The sequence below is a fragment of the Diadema setosum genome, chromosome 22 (genome assembly GCF_964275005.1).
Source record: "Diadema setosum chromosome 22, eeDiaSeto1, whole genome shotgun sequence".
Taxonomy (NCBI): domain Eukaryota; kingdom Metazoa; phylum Echinodermata; class Echinoidea; order Diadematoida; family Diadematidae; genus Diadema; species Diadema setosum.
In genome coordinates this window covers 21,009,821-21,023,980 of record NC_092706.1, presented here as the reverse complement: position 1 = coordinate 21,023,980, position 14,160 = coordinate 21,009,821, and the positions used below count along the sequence as shown (strand labels likewise).

At 42.2% G+C, this 14,160-nt stretch overlaps 1 protein-coding gene across 1 annotated transcript; it reads right to left on the bottom strand.

The window, feature by feature from the left end:
* Positions 1-12,346: 12,346 nt before the first annotated feature.
* LOC140245206 (allatostatin-A receptor-like) lies at positions 12,347-13,558 on the bottom strand. The gene has a single exon (XM_072324796.1). It carries the CDS (start codon positions 13,556-13,558, stop codon positions 12,347-12,349), a length of 1,212 nt encoding a protein of 403 aa, XP_072180897.1.
* Between the last annotated feature and the right edge of the window lie 602 nt (positions 13,559-14,160).

The following is a 14,160-nucleotide window of genomic DNA, read 5'->3' as shown; positions in this document are numbered from 1 at the left end:
CGTTCTGCCATTTGACGCTGCTCAGGCTTCACAGTTGCCTTGATGTAAATGTGGTCTGGGTGGTTCTGGATGTGTCCCATATGGACATCTTCAACGTGATTGTCCTTAAACATAAGGTAGCCATCATCTTTTTTTGAAGCTTGCTAGCCTTTCTGGGGTCCAATCACACTGTTTGATAAGGTAGGCAAACACATCTCCAAGCGACAGATCAGGCATAGTACTCAGATCCCTAGTCCATCTAGGTTTGGGGGGTCTGCCATTTTTTTGTCCGCTGTGCTTTGTGGCGACGTGACCGTAACGCCGTAGACGTCTACCTCTAGTTACCGCGTATACCGATCGCCAGGCAATAGGCCAGTACAGTTATTGTACAGTAAACAGTGCATTGCGCATGCAGCTACTGTCTGCTGCGCTGCAGCGTAGCTCTAGCTGCATAGCGCGATGTCGACCCCAAAGTTGAAAATCGGCCTGTCCGCTACAACCGATAGGTGGCGCACCGGTACTTGGAATCCACCGAATTGACGGCCAGCGCATGCGCACACAAACATCTTATCCGTTCATGGATTTAAAATTTGTGCGTATGTGATGTGTGCCAATGCGCTGGCCGTAGTATTTAGTGTATATTGCTCTCCCAAGGTCCTCTCGACCGAGTCAAAATTAGTCATCAATTCGAACAGAAAGGGACTATTGGCAAAACCAAACGTTGCCCGAAGCCTGTTTTCAATACTTCAACTTAATTGGTAAGTCTTCAAATTAAAGAAATTTTTGGATTTTACGTTGATATTTACCCGTGATACTAAATCTTTCATGATCCTGAATACTACAATGCGAAGCCCCATTACGCTATGCATATGGGGCTGCTGGTCGCAGTTAATTGCATGATTACTAAGACATGAGAGCACTTTGGGGCGAGTAAGTCTCACAGTGTTAGTTATATGAAAGGTACTTTAACCTAAAACACAAAATAAGACAAGGAAATTCATGGAAACTTTTGAGGTACCAAAACTTTTTATTATCTTTAAACAATCCTTTATCGAAGATATTGCTATTTATGAGCTTATAAATCTATAAAAACGAAGAAGTCACAATAGTGGCAATATTTCATGGTCCCTCCTGTGGTATTATTTCCTGGTAACATGCCATTATTATTATTTGATTTAAAGGATGCATTGTGATCGATCTGTCAATGTTAGTAAAAATTTTTGTATCATGTCTTATGCAAGGTTGCAGATCAGTTAAGGTTTGATTAATTCATCGCAAACTGCTACCTAATGAAAATAGAATTAGTATAGCCAAGGCGGACATACGTTATACACATCCTGGCAATATCTTTTATTGGTCGGAACTTATTACTCGGACTCGAAAATAATTTTTTTCTCCTCATAAGATAAAAACACAAAAGCAATCATATGAGATACTAGGCATGAATAAATACTTTCAGTTTGACGATGATTTAAAAAAAAAAATCCTTGATTACCTTCGAGACTTGGACTCTTTTCTAAAAGGGAACTACAAGTGTAGTTTGATAGTTCCGGCTGCAGACGATATGAATAGTTTACTCTTTTTATCTCTTATTGGAATACACGCACACACACACTCAGACACATATCCACTCAGCAAAAAAAAAAAAAAAAAAAAAAGTAAACACTTTTTCGAGTTCATATTTTTCATAGAATATTTTGATGAAAATCAATGTATCATGTACCATATTGAAGGTAATTTAATTGGCTATCAACCTCGTAGGTTGATATAAAGGGAAAATTTGCACATGGGTGAACACATTCGTTTTTGTCTTCCAAGGCTCAAAAGTAAAAGTTCCATTTAGAAATGCCTCTCAAGATAACAATAGGGAGCTTTAGGTTTTAGACGCGCGGACGTTCAAAGGAAAAAAACATGTTCTGAGCGTGCGCAGTAGCGCGCGTAAAGTCAATCTATTTTTAGCTTGCGTCGCCTGAGTTTTTCACTACGCGTACTGACTGAAGTCTCGCCGCCCTTTCTCCCGCCATGCAGCAACGCTGAGAGGATCAGACTTCAACATCTGCCAGACATGGAGAACAAGCTGGGAAGACACCCAACGACCTGCCCAACTCGTTGTCACGCCCAATACATCTGTCCCCCCAGGAGCAAACCTCCCAAGGAGTGAGTGGGTGTCTCTAAATCGGATTCGAACGGGAGTTGGGCGTTTCAATGCAGCCATGCATCGTTGGGGGCTACGCCCGTCAGCAGCTTGCCAGTGTGGTTCACCAGAACAGACGGCTCAACACATCTTGAGTGAGTGCCCTGATCTCCGCCCTCCTGACAACATGGACCTGACACACCCTACTCCACAGACTGTAACTTGGCTACAACAATTGAGGGACATTACTTAGCTGCTGCTGCCTCATAAGCAAGAAGAAGACTACGCGTACTGGGCTATTTTCACAGTTTGCGACGTAGAGAGCTTCTTCATGCACTGATCATATGGGGGCGCGATTTTGTTTTTTATACGTTGCGTCCCAGTGTAATCTAAAGCTACTTTTCCACACGACGCGGGGAAAGGAGAACGTCCAGCGCAAGCGTCGGCTCAAACGTCCGCGCGTCAAAATCTAAAGTTCCCTAATGATAACAAATGACCAGTTTATAACACAATGACAGACATGAATGAAGTGGACGGTGAGTTGGCTCAGTCGGTAGCGCGTCTGCCTCACTATCCTAGGGACCCGGGTTTGAACCCGAGTCTGGCTGAGCAATGCTGTGTGTAATTATACCGTCCCCTCTAGCAAGAGGCAAAAACACTCTGTCCCTCGGATAGGACATAAAAAGGAGGTCCCGTGTATGAGAGAGTCACAACTTATGCGCGTAAAAGATCCCGCTTCATTCATTCATCGCAAAGAGCAGGGTGTTTAACCCGGTGAAGTGGTCCCACCTCACATCCAACTGGACCCCATGGAAGACCAGCTTAGCGTAGTTGAATATGGGCTATCCAGTCATCTTCTTAGATGGAAATGAACACACAAAATTATGAAATGGCAAAAATAGATTAACGTTTTATCTCTTTATTAGACCGGGGGCCCAGAGGATTTATTCAGCTGAAAAGGGTCACACTTTTTGATGGTGTCATCATATAGGGATGTGGCCAAGGGTAAAAAAAAAAAAAAATGAATTGCTGGCAAGTCACATCCTGTACCGTAAGCCTAGGGGCCACAAAAAGGGGCCCCGAAAAATGGATTTATTCAGCCGAAGGGGGTCACGAACAAAAGCTGGTGGATATTGTTCCTTTGGGTGTACTTGTCATGAAAACAGCAATGCCAGCTATTTATCCTGTACGGGGCCCCAGACAGTAGCCCCAAAGGGCCCCACCCATATGGTGTTATTCAGCTGAAAAGGGTCACGGCTAATTTCTTTTGCAATGGAAGTAGTACCCATCAGAGATATCCAAAACACCAATGCCAGCTATTTCATCCTGTACGGGGCCCCAGACAGTAGCCCCAACGTGCCCCACCCCCTATAGGCCCTACGTACAAACACACACATACATTGATTTTATTCAGCTGAAAAGAGTCAAGGATAATTTCTTTTGCAATGGAAGGAGTACCCATTAGAGATATCCAAGACACCAAAGCCATCTATTTTATCCTGTACGGGGCCCCAGACAGTAGCCCCAAAGTGCCCTACCCCTATAGGCCCTACGTACAACACACACACACACACACATTGACTTTATTCAGCTGATAAGAGTCACGGCTAATTTCTTTTGCAATGGAAGTAGTTCCCATCAGAGATATCCAAAACACCAAAGCCAGCTATGTTATCTTGTACGGGGCCCCAGACAGTAACCCCAAAGTGCCCCCCCCCCCCCCCCACACACACACACATTAGTTTCATTCAGCTGAAAAGAGTCACGGCTAATTAAATTCTTTTGCAATGGAAGTAGTACCCATCAGAGAAATCCAAAATACCAAAGCCAGTTATTTTATCCTTCACGGGGCCCCAGACAGTATAGCCCCAAATTGCCCCCTTACCCCCTCCCCCCCCCCCCCAGACACACACACAGTGATTTTATTCAGCTGAAAAGGGTCATGGCTTCTTTCTTTTGCAATCGGAAGTAGTACTCGTCAGAGATATCCAAAACACTAAAGCCAGTTATTTTATCCTGTACGGGGCCCCAGACAGTAGACCCAAAGTCCCCCCCCCCCCCCTACACACACATACACACACACACACACACACACACACACACACACACACACACACATTGGTTTCATTCAGCCGAAAAGGGTCACGGCTAATTTCTTCTGCAATGGAAGTAGTACCCATCGGATATCCAAAATACCAAAGTCAGATATTTTATCCTGCACGGGGCCCCAGACAGTAGCTCCAAAGTGCTTTGCTTTCTTCTCTTCTTTGTCTTCATCTCTTCTTCTTCTTAAATATGCGCTCCTTCGTCTTCATTTTCGCGACAACGACAACGTCCTCCTCCTCATCATCAGTTTTGCTGTTCTGGCAAACAATTTCCAGCGTATCGGCTACGTTCGATTTTAGAGCCAGTGGCGAGAGCGGAAGACATGCGTAATTGAGTTTGGGAAAGCGTAGGAACAGCGTAGCTAAAGCGGCCAACAGCGTTATCGAAACAGGAGTGAAGCGTCGTAGGAACAGGCCTTGATTTTTTTGTACGAGAGTAGAGAACTTAGTGAGAGCCTCGTTAAAGCGGGAAGGTCGTGCTTTGATCAAGAAAGCGGCGCAGCAGCGGGACCACGTCGGTGTCTAGTTTAGACTACTTCCCGTTCTTGTGCCGCTGCTACTACGGTCAGAAAAACCTGGAATTGTTACGCTCATCCTGCGGTATTTACACTGTCACTGCTCTCTCCCCGTTTGAGCTACGATTCAAAATAGGTCAATCTTGATGGAGAGATGGGGAAGAAATTTTGAACAAGTTCAAAATTTCTTCCCGAACTGTAAAATTGCCAGATCCAACCCCATCACCAAAACGCTGCTGCTACGATGCTCCCGGTCCCCGTACACTTTTGCCGCTCTCTCCCGATCTGACAGATTGAATAGATCGGGATGCAGATCTTGATAATGGAATTACATGTGGGGACACTTTAGGAACACTCCGTGGGGCCCCGTACAGCTATAACTGGTTTCGGTGTTTTTGATACCTCGTTGAGTACTACTTCCATTGCAAAAGAAATTATAGTCGTGATTCTTTTCACTTAGAATAAAATAATACGGGAGCACTTTCCAGCTACTGGCTGGGGACCCCTTACAGAATAAAAATAACTGGATAGGTTTGTGTTTTAGGTATCTCAGCTGTTAATTCCACTGCCAAGGAAAATGGGCATACATGACTCTTTTCACCTAAAAACGCTTAATTCATATGGGGTGGGAATACCGGGGGGCTATACCTGACCTGTCAAGGGCCCTGCATCCGGGCCAATTTCGCACCTCTTTTAATCCAATTCTTTAATGCCGAATTAAATTTAGCAAAAATTTAGCCTAGATGACATGGTAGTTCAACGTCATGATCTCTTCATTCAAATTCATTTTGAAACATTCACATTACCTCTAACCTTATTCTAAACAACACTTTTTCAACTGAAATTCATATATAAGACAAGCACCATTCCACTATCCGTTCATTCATAAATTCATAATGATATAGTCACGTGATCACGTATTTGCTGCGCTCGTTCATTTAAATTGATTTCTGGGCATCTAATTTAACATGTTCTTCAGTCAATTAAACAGATATGTTCATGCTTGACCTCTTTTCTTATTTTCTTCCATCGTAGTTATTGTTTTGTAAGCATCATAACGTTTCATGTTTTCGTATTCGTTTAAGAGACTTTGACAACAGTTTTTTTTTTGTTTGTTTGTTTTTGTGTTTTTTTTTACATGCTTATTGAATCCGAAGAAGAAAGAAGCCACAAATTATCTGGCCGTTACGAGCGCTTTATTACGAGCGGTTGGCCAGTTCCAGGAAGTCAAGGTTATGATCCTCAAATGTTTGTTTTTTTTTTTTCTAAGTCTTCTAGAGATATACGTCTGTATCTATTGTGCTGTCATGACTATAAAAAAATGAAGTCAATCTGCATTACTGGTACACGTATAGGCCTATAATGACATGCATGTATGAAAGAGAAGGAGCGTTACGGAACAACCAAATCCAGTTATACTAGATAAAAAAATATGATACTTTTACTGCTTTATAACAGTAAATTACAGATGAAACAAAAACACATATAGAAAGACACGTTAAAATGTTCTCACCTTTAAAAAAAAGAGAAATAGCATGATGTAAATTTGAATGAACACGTTTGGAATTTGACTGTCTTTCGCGAAATTTAATGACTGAAATACCCTTTTCGGCAATTCAAGGCGAATTTGAATGAACGTAGGGTACCAGCCAATTTGAATACCCATTTTACGAATTCGAACCTTCTATCAAATGAACCGACAAAAGTGCGAAATTGGCTGGGAAAACCTAACTGGCTTTGATGTTTTGGGTATCTATGATGTAAACTAAGGCCTATTTCGATTGTAAAAGAAAAACAACTATGACTCTCTTCAGCTAAATGATGTCATAATAATTATGTGGGGGAGGATGAAATGACTGGTTTTCGTAATATGGTCATCTCGGTTGTGCACTATACAGAAGTATGCTTCCTTTGCAAATTTCTTGGGTGTGTTGCTACTGTAACCTCTCGGACCCCGTATACAGGATAAGATGACATGCTTTTGGTGTTTGTGATATCTCTGTTCAGTAGGCCCTGATATTTACATTACAAAAGAATTTGTAAGACCATTTTCAGCTGATTCACAGTACAGGTATAATGGATGGGACACTGTGGAGCTACTGTCTGGGGCTCCGTACAGGATAAAATAACTGGCCTTGGTGTGTTGAATATCTCTGATAGGTACTCCTTCCAGTGCAAAAAGAAATTACCCGTGTTTGGGGCTATTGTCTGGGGCCCCGTACAGGATAAAATAACTGGCTTTGGTATTTTGGATATCTCTGATGGGTACTACTTCCATTGCAAAAGAAACTAGCCGTGACCCTTTTTAGCTGAATGAAACTTATGTGTGTGTGTGTGTGTGTGTGTGTGTGTGTGTGTGTGTGTGTGTGTGTGTATGTGTGTGTATAGGGGGCACTTTGGGGCTACTGTCTGCGGCCAAGTAGGCCTACAGGATAAAATAACTGGCTTTAGTGTTTTTGATATCTCTGATGAGTACTACTTCCGATTGCAAAAGAAAGTAGCCATGACCCTTTTCAGCTGAATAAAATCAATGTGTGGGGGGGGGGGGGGGGGAGGAGGGGGAAGGGAGCAATTTGGGGCTACTGACTGGGGCCCCGTGCAGGATAAAATAGCTGGCTTTGGTATTTTGGATATCTCTGATGGGTACTACTTCCATTGCAAAAGAAATTAGCCGCGGCCCTTTTCAGCTGAATGAAACTAATGTGTGTGTGTGTGGGGGGGGGGGGGGGCACTTTGGGGCTACTGTCTGGGGGCCCGTACAGGATAAAATAGCTGGCTTTGGTGTTTTGGATATCTCTGATGGATACTCCTTCCATTGCAAAAGAAATTAGCCTTGACTCTTTTCAGCTGAATAAAATCAATGTTTGTGTGTGTTTGTACGTAGGGCCTACAGGGGGTATGGCACTTTGGGTCTACTGTCTGGGGCCCCGTACAGGATAAGATAGCTGGCATTGGTGTTTTGGATATCTCTGATGGGAACTAGCAATTTGGGGCTACTGACTGGGGCCCCGTGCAGGATAAAATAGCTGGCTTTGGTATTTTGGATATCTCTGATGGGTACTACTTCCATTGCAAAAGAAATTAGCCGCGGCCCTTTTCAGCTGAATGAAACTAATGTGTGTGTGTGTGGGGGGGGGGGCACTTTGGGGCTACTGTCTGGGGGGCCCGTACAGGATAAAATAGCTGGCTTTGGTGTTTTGGATATCTCTGATGGATACTCCTTCCATTGCAAAAGAAATTAGCCTTGACTCTTTTCAGCTGAATAAAATCAATGTTTGTGTGTGTTTGTACGTAGGGCCTACAGGGGGTATGGCACTTTGGGTCTACTGTCTGGGGCCCCGTACAGGATAAGATAGCTGGCATTGGTGTTTTGGATATCTCTGATGGGAACTACTTCCATTGCAAAAGAAATTAGCCGTGACCCTTTTCAGCTGAATAGCACCATATTTGGGGCTTCTGTCTGGGGCCCCGGGTGTACCCATCAATAAAAAGGCCCCCCCCCCCCAAAAAAAAAAAAAGATAAATAAATAAAATAAATAAATAAATAATAATAATAATAATAATAATAAAATAGCCCAGTTGGTTATATACACGAAACGATGATTGGACCAAATGGTACCTGATTAGACCAGGAGGCTGGCTGTTAGACCAAATGACAATAAGATCAATGGTTATTAGACTAAATGGGTGTAGACTAAATGATGATAGACAGAGGCTAGACCAACTGGGCAATGGACCAAAATTAATGATGTGTACACCAAATTTATATTGAACAAATTTGGTTTTATTTTAGACCATTTGATGATTAGACGAAATGGAATTAGACCAACTCATAATAGACCAAATAGGTATTTGATGATATAAATTGGTGTTAGACCAAAAAATAGACCAAATGGCTATTATTAGACGAATTGACTGTAGACCAAATAGTAATTAAACCAAATAACAATTAGACCAAACAGTCATTGGACGAAATGATGACTAGACCAACTGGTTATTAGACCAACTGATATTAAACAGTCTATTAGACCAACCGTTACGGCTGTAGACCAAGTGGTAATAGAGTGTAAACCGATCCGGACGATAGCCTCTTTGAAATGGTTGTTGGAAGGTTAAATATGAATTCAAAACTCGTCTTTTAATAAACTTATTACACGAGAAAAAGTACCAACGCACCCTTTCGGCAAAACGGGGGGGGGGGAGGCTTTGGACGAAGGGTGGGGTTCCAGTCAACGCGACGCGACCCAACGCTTCCAACACACCCTTTCGGCAAAACCGGGGGGGGGGGGGGGCTTTGGACGAAGGTGGTGTTCCCATTAACGCGACGCGCCACCACCCAACCCACCCTTTCGGCACAAGCCAACTAGCAGTGCCCAGGACAATACATCATGAATTGTGAATAGATCAATCATGTGCCTTGGAGCAAGAACCCAGATGCCTAGTCAGCAGAGCGCTGAAACGGTGGTATTCGTGGTATTTATGTCTATTGTTCAGGGTCATTGTGTGCAGACACTCACATACACATCATTGGTTCTTCTGTAAAGTTCAATTTTGTACAGAGTTTTCAAATTTGACCAAAAATCTGGAAATTAATCATGGATTTAACGAAACTGATTCATGCTCTCATGTTCGAATCAACCCCATCCAAATTATGCACAATTCAGCTTTTACTCATATCAATGACAGTGTTATCTGATGTACAGTTTTCGAACTATAAAGGGTCAACACCTATTGTTGTATTACATAATATATATTTATATGTATATATTATATATATATATATATATATATATATATATATATATATATATATATATATATATATAATAATAATAAAGAAAGAGAGAGAAAGGAGTTGTGTCAACTATTAAAGTACATCACCACTGCAGTATTGATTAAGATGTGTGAATAAATCGTCGTTGAAACCTCACAATGTCAGCTGCATGATTCGTCTTCGTCATAGTACAATTGTATCTAAAGAATGATATATCAAACATTGGTCTATGACACCCAGTTTGCCATAAATACGTTGGCTGTTGCACCAAACTAATCCTGTTGAAAATTGTCTACTGCAGCTGAAACTGTTATCATTCCAAAGAACAAACAAACACAAACGACTTTTATGAATTGTATGAATATGAACCATATCTCCCTGATGCACAGACATATCGGGCATTAATATCGTAAAAAGTCGGTGTAAGGCAATAGCTACCGAAACATGTCTACTTCGACCACCTGTCTAAGTGACAACCACAATGTTTTCTTTTAGCGCCGATCATGTGACCTTTTTCGATAATAAATGTGCATCCCGACATGCTCGAACAACGTCTGTGGGCATTTTATTAGTTTTCATAATGTATCATCACTCATAGATCATTAACATGCATGCATCGTGCAGTAGGGAGTTTTCGCTACAACACAGTTGCCGCACTCGGACTCCTGTCCTCATATCTAAGCAGTTTCGCTTTCCTGTTTCATAGGACGGAGGTATGGGGACAATCCTGCCCAGCATCGGGACCGAACGAAGGCTATTTTGGCCGAGCACTGTACTCGTTTTCCCCAGGACGGGACATTTCTCGGATTTGATCATGCGCAGAAGCAAATTTTGCACAAGGCACACTCAACTACCGGCTGCGACGTGCCTGCGAAAGCTCGCTAATATCGACATTTACAAGTACTGTACTGCAGCTGTTGTTTTTATTACTACTAATAAACAGCATGAAGGTTATGCACTGTTTGAAACATAATGTAAGCATTACAATATTAAGTCTGTGAATATTCTAACCCGGCAAGTGAACATGTTTGATCCAAATAATACCTATTTGAACTTCTCAAACAAGCCTTGTACATGAAATCTCCATAGTCTTAAACGAAAATAAATACATACTGTGCAGCTCAGCTATACATGCCAATTATGTAAGGCTACAATTTATCGGGTGCTGTTCGTTATTCCGAAGGTTCGCTATTCCGAAGGTTCGTTATTCCGAAGGGTCGTTAATCCGAAACACACAAATTCCCTATACGTAGTGGTTCGTTAATCCGAAAATGAAAGAGGGTTCGTTAATCCGAACATTTGTGGCGGTATTCCGAAGGTTCGTTATTCCGAAGATTCGTTAATCCGAAAATGAAATTCGGAACAATGAACCTTCGGAATGACAAATCTTCGGATTAAAGAGCCTTCGGAATAACAACCTTCGGAATAATGAGCTGTAACCAATTTATCAATGATAATCTATCCATAATTTTTGATATAAACATGACAATCGATTATTTTGATAACATAGTTAATTGTATCACATGGGAAGGTAAATCCTCCACAGTGCATCGGTGCATATTAAACTGGTTTACTGACGCAGTGTGCAGTAACTTGGGAACTATGTGATGAACAGTCAATTATATAAAGTACCATGATATACAATACGTGCGATATATGATTCGATCGAATATTACAAGTCTCTAAGCGTTGAAAAGAGAATGTGACCATTTCAACAGAGAGATAGAGAAAGAGGACAAAAGAGTAAAGGTTAATACAATATGTATAATTGAAATCACTGCGAAAAAAAAAAAATTGACACTATGAATAACACGATGCAAATGAACGAATATTTACCATGATCGGAAAAAAACAAATGTTCATGTAATAAGTGGTATGTACTAGTGACCATGTCTTCACTGGTGAATAAACATTGAGAGTCATTTAAATTTATTCCATACACATTTCCTTGTTTTCCGACAAAAAAAAAAATATGACTTTAGCAGCAAGTAACAGTCTCATACTATGGAAAAGGGACCTTAACTGCATGCTATGACACGATGAGTTTCTATGATAGCTATTGGACCGCAGATACTGGTTTAAAAAAAAAAATCAACAGAAGTCATTAATCAGTCAAACTCCGTGAAATAGGTAATCGATCACTGTAGGTAGCATATTTATCAACCCTTTAGCAAGGCGACAGTTTAGTTTACTCGTTAGTTCGTCGCAACCGAAACGATTAATATTTCATCTCAGAAAATATGTGAGGCATTATTATTTTTTTTTTTTTTTTTGCGTGACAACCGTTCATAGAGATATCATTGATAATCGTTGCGATACTCAGAAAGGGGAACTGGCTCGATAGTTGCAGCTGCAGACATTCTACGATACATCTGTGAGTCTTCATATCTCTATTGACGGAACAAAGGGGGGGGGGGGAGGGGAAGGGTGAGAAACTCTCTTTCAGAAGATTTGTTAGGAACGCATGTTAAGTACATGAAAAAAGAAATATCGGCATTTGCACGCCAAGAGATTGAAATCAATCACATGTCTACGCTTAGGAAGTCTTTATGTTGTTGTTAACTTGTCTGCTTACTGTGAAAATTGCGAGATGCGCAATGATCGAAAATAATGAACTCATTGAGATAAACAACCACGCTCTGCTACCTCAAAAATACCCTAGTTGAATACCTTTGCTATCAGTCCTGGACCATTGATCATGAAGATCTTTGGGTCAAAAAGCCTGCGGATAAATAAACCTAAAGAAACACATGACAGGGACAATAGAAGATTAACAAGAAAGACCGGGAGGGGAAAGGGTTAACCTAAGAAGAAACTGATAAGCTATATCACTTGTGTTTTAAGCCACTGTCGATAAATCAGTTTGTTGGGATTCATCACTCTGTTCTCCGTCGCCAAAGACAGGCACGTTTGTGGATACTCCGAATACGAAAAGCTCTCGCACGGCGACTCTGAACTGAGGGTGGCGCGCAGCGTAAATCAAAGGGTTGGCACAGGAGTTCATGAACGCAAGCAGTGTAAGGAACCTATGCAGAGGCGTGTCGAAGAAGGTGAAGGGAATAATGCGGAGGTTGATGCCCATGAAGAAGAGTTGGTTTGGTCCCCAGCAGATGACATAGATGATGATCACAAGGAGCATCATCTTGATGACACGATCTCTTGCTACCAGGTGGGCGGCTGATCCTGTTGTTCTTGAGGAATCGACCTTGTTGAAACGCTTCGACTGACGGTAGAGAGAGGACGCAATCAGCAACTGAGTGATGAACATCGTCAGCGCAGGGAACACCAAGCGATAGATGAAGACGAAGCATCCATACGATAGCTGTGCCGCTCTGGAACCGTAATCATAGACGCAGTTTTGCAATGACTCATCGAAGCGAGCGGGAAAAACACATTCGCAGAGCGTTACAGCCAAGATGACTGTCCACGAGGTGATGATGCAGACGGTAAGCCTTCCCTTGGTGACTATGCGTGTGAATTTTAGCGGGAAAACAATGGCAAGGTACCGGTCGAGGGAAATCCCCACAAGAGTGTAGATGGATGCCGAGATGGATGCCCACTTCAGGACACTAGGGTACATGATTTTGCAGTAAATGTGTCCCAGCAGCGAATTGGGCACCAGGCTCGCTTCTGGCCACGGAACGATGAAGAGAGACGTAAAAAAATCGGCCCAGGCTAGGGCTCCTATGAGGATATCCGTGGACCGGTTAGCATTGCGGCGTTTGAACACCACCAATATAACTACGCCGTTCCCTGCCATTCCGAGAATGGCACATCCCAATTCCATAACCGTCCACGGTGACCATACAATCGGGTGCCACGCCCAACCGTATGTGGCAGCTGCTGCTGCTGATACTGTCTCGGAACTGAACTCAAGTGATGGCAGTCTGGACCCATTATCAAATGTTACTGCAATAGCTTCATCATTAAGGTTGACCTCTGAGGACGTCTGGTCTTGCGGCATATCACTTAAAGAAGTATTGGCGACGGTCAGAGGGGACATGCCAGTACAGGTTGAACCAACATACTGAAGCAGGGATGGCACGGACATTGCCCAGAATATCAATGCCATTTCTGGGAAATAATCAAATGTTTACCGAGATATGTTTTGGATAGAAGTTTTGAAAAAAAAATCAGAGACATTTGAGATGGTTTTCATTTTACTTTACGAAACTATCTCAAAGATTGATAATAAGGCAAATAATCTGCCGGAACAATACGTGTGATCAAAATACTGGCCACTTTCATTTTTTCTACTTATCACTAAGATTAATGTATCAAAGGATCAAAAACCCTGCCCAAGGAACTCGAAGTGTTACTTTCTGTAGGCTTGTTTCAATTTGGTATTGACAAAGTTTGATACTTATTTACCTATAACATCAACAAATCAGTATCATGTTCAGTACACATAAGGAGCGGTCAGACTGGCAAGATATCGAGAAGATTTAGTTCGCGATCTTTAAGATCTCAAAGTTTTGCCAATGTGACCGCAAACTCCCTGCGAAACTCCTCGCAAACTTCTCGCGAAATGTCCCACTCCAACTATAGGGGTACTTCCCTCACCCTCGACACACTTCTCGATCTGTTTGCGGGCGGTGTCTCCGAAGCGCGAGGCCATTGCCATGTACAGATGTGCATTGTTACATCACAATC

Coding starts and splice junctions, on each gene's coding strand:
- LOC140245206 (XM_072324796.1), bottom strand. CDS start 13,558: ATGTCCGTGCCATCCCTGCTTCAGTATGTTGGTTCAACCTGTACTGGC.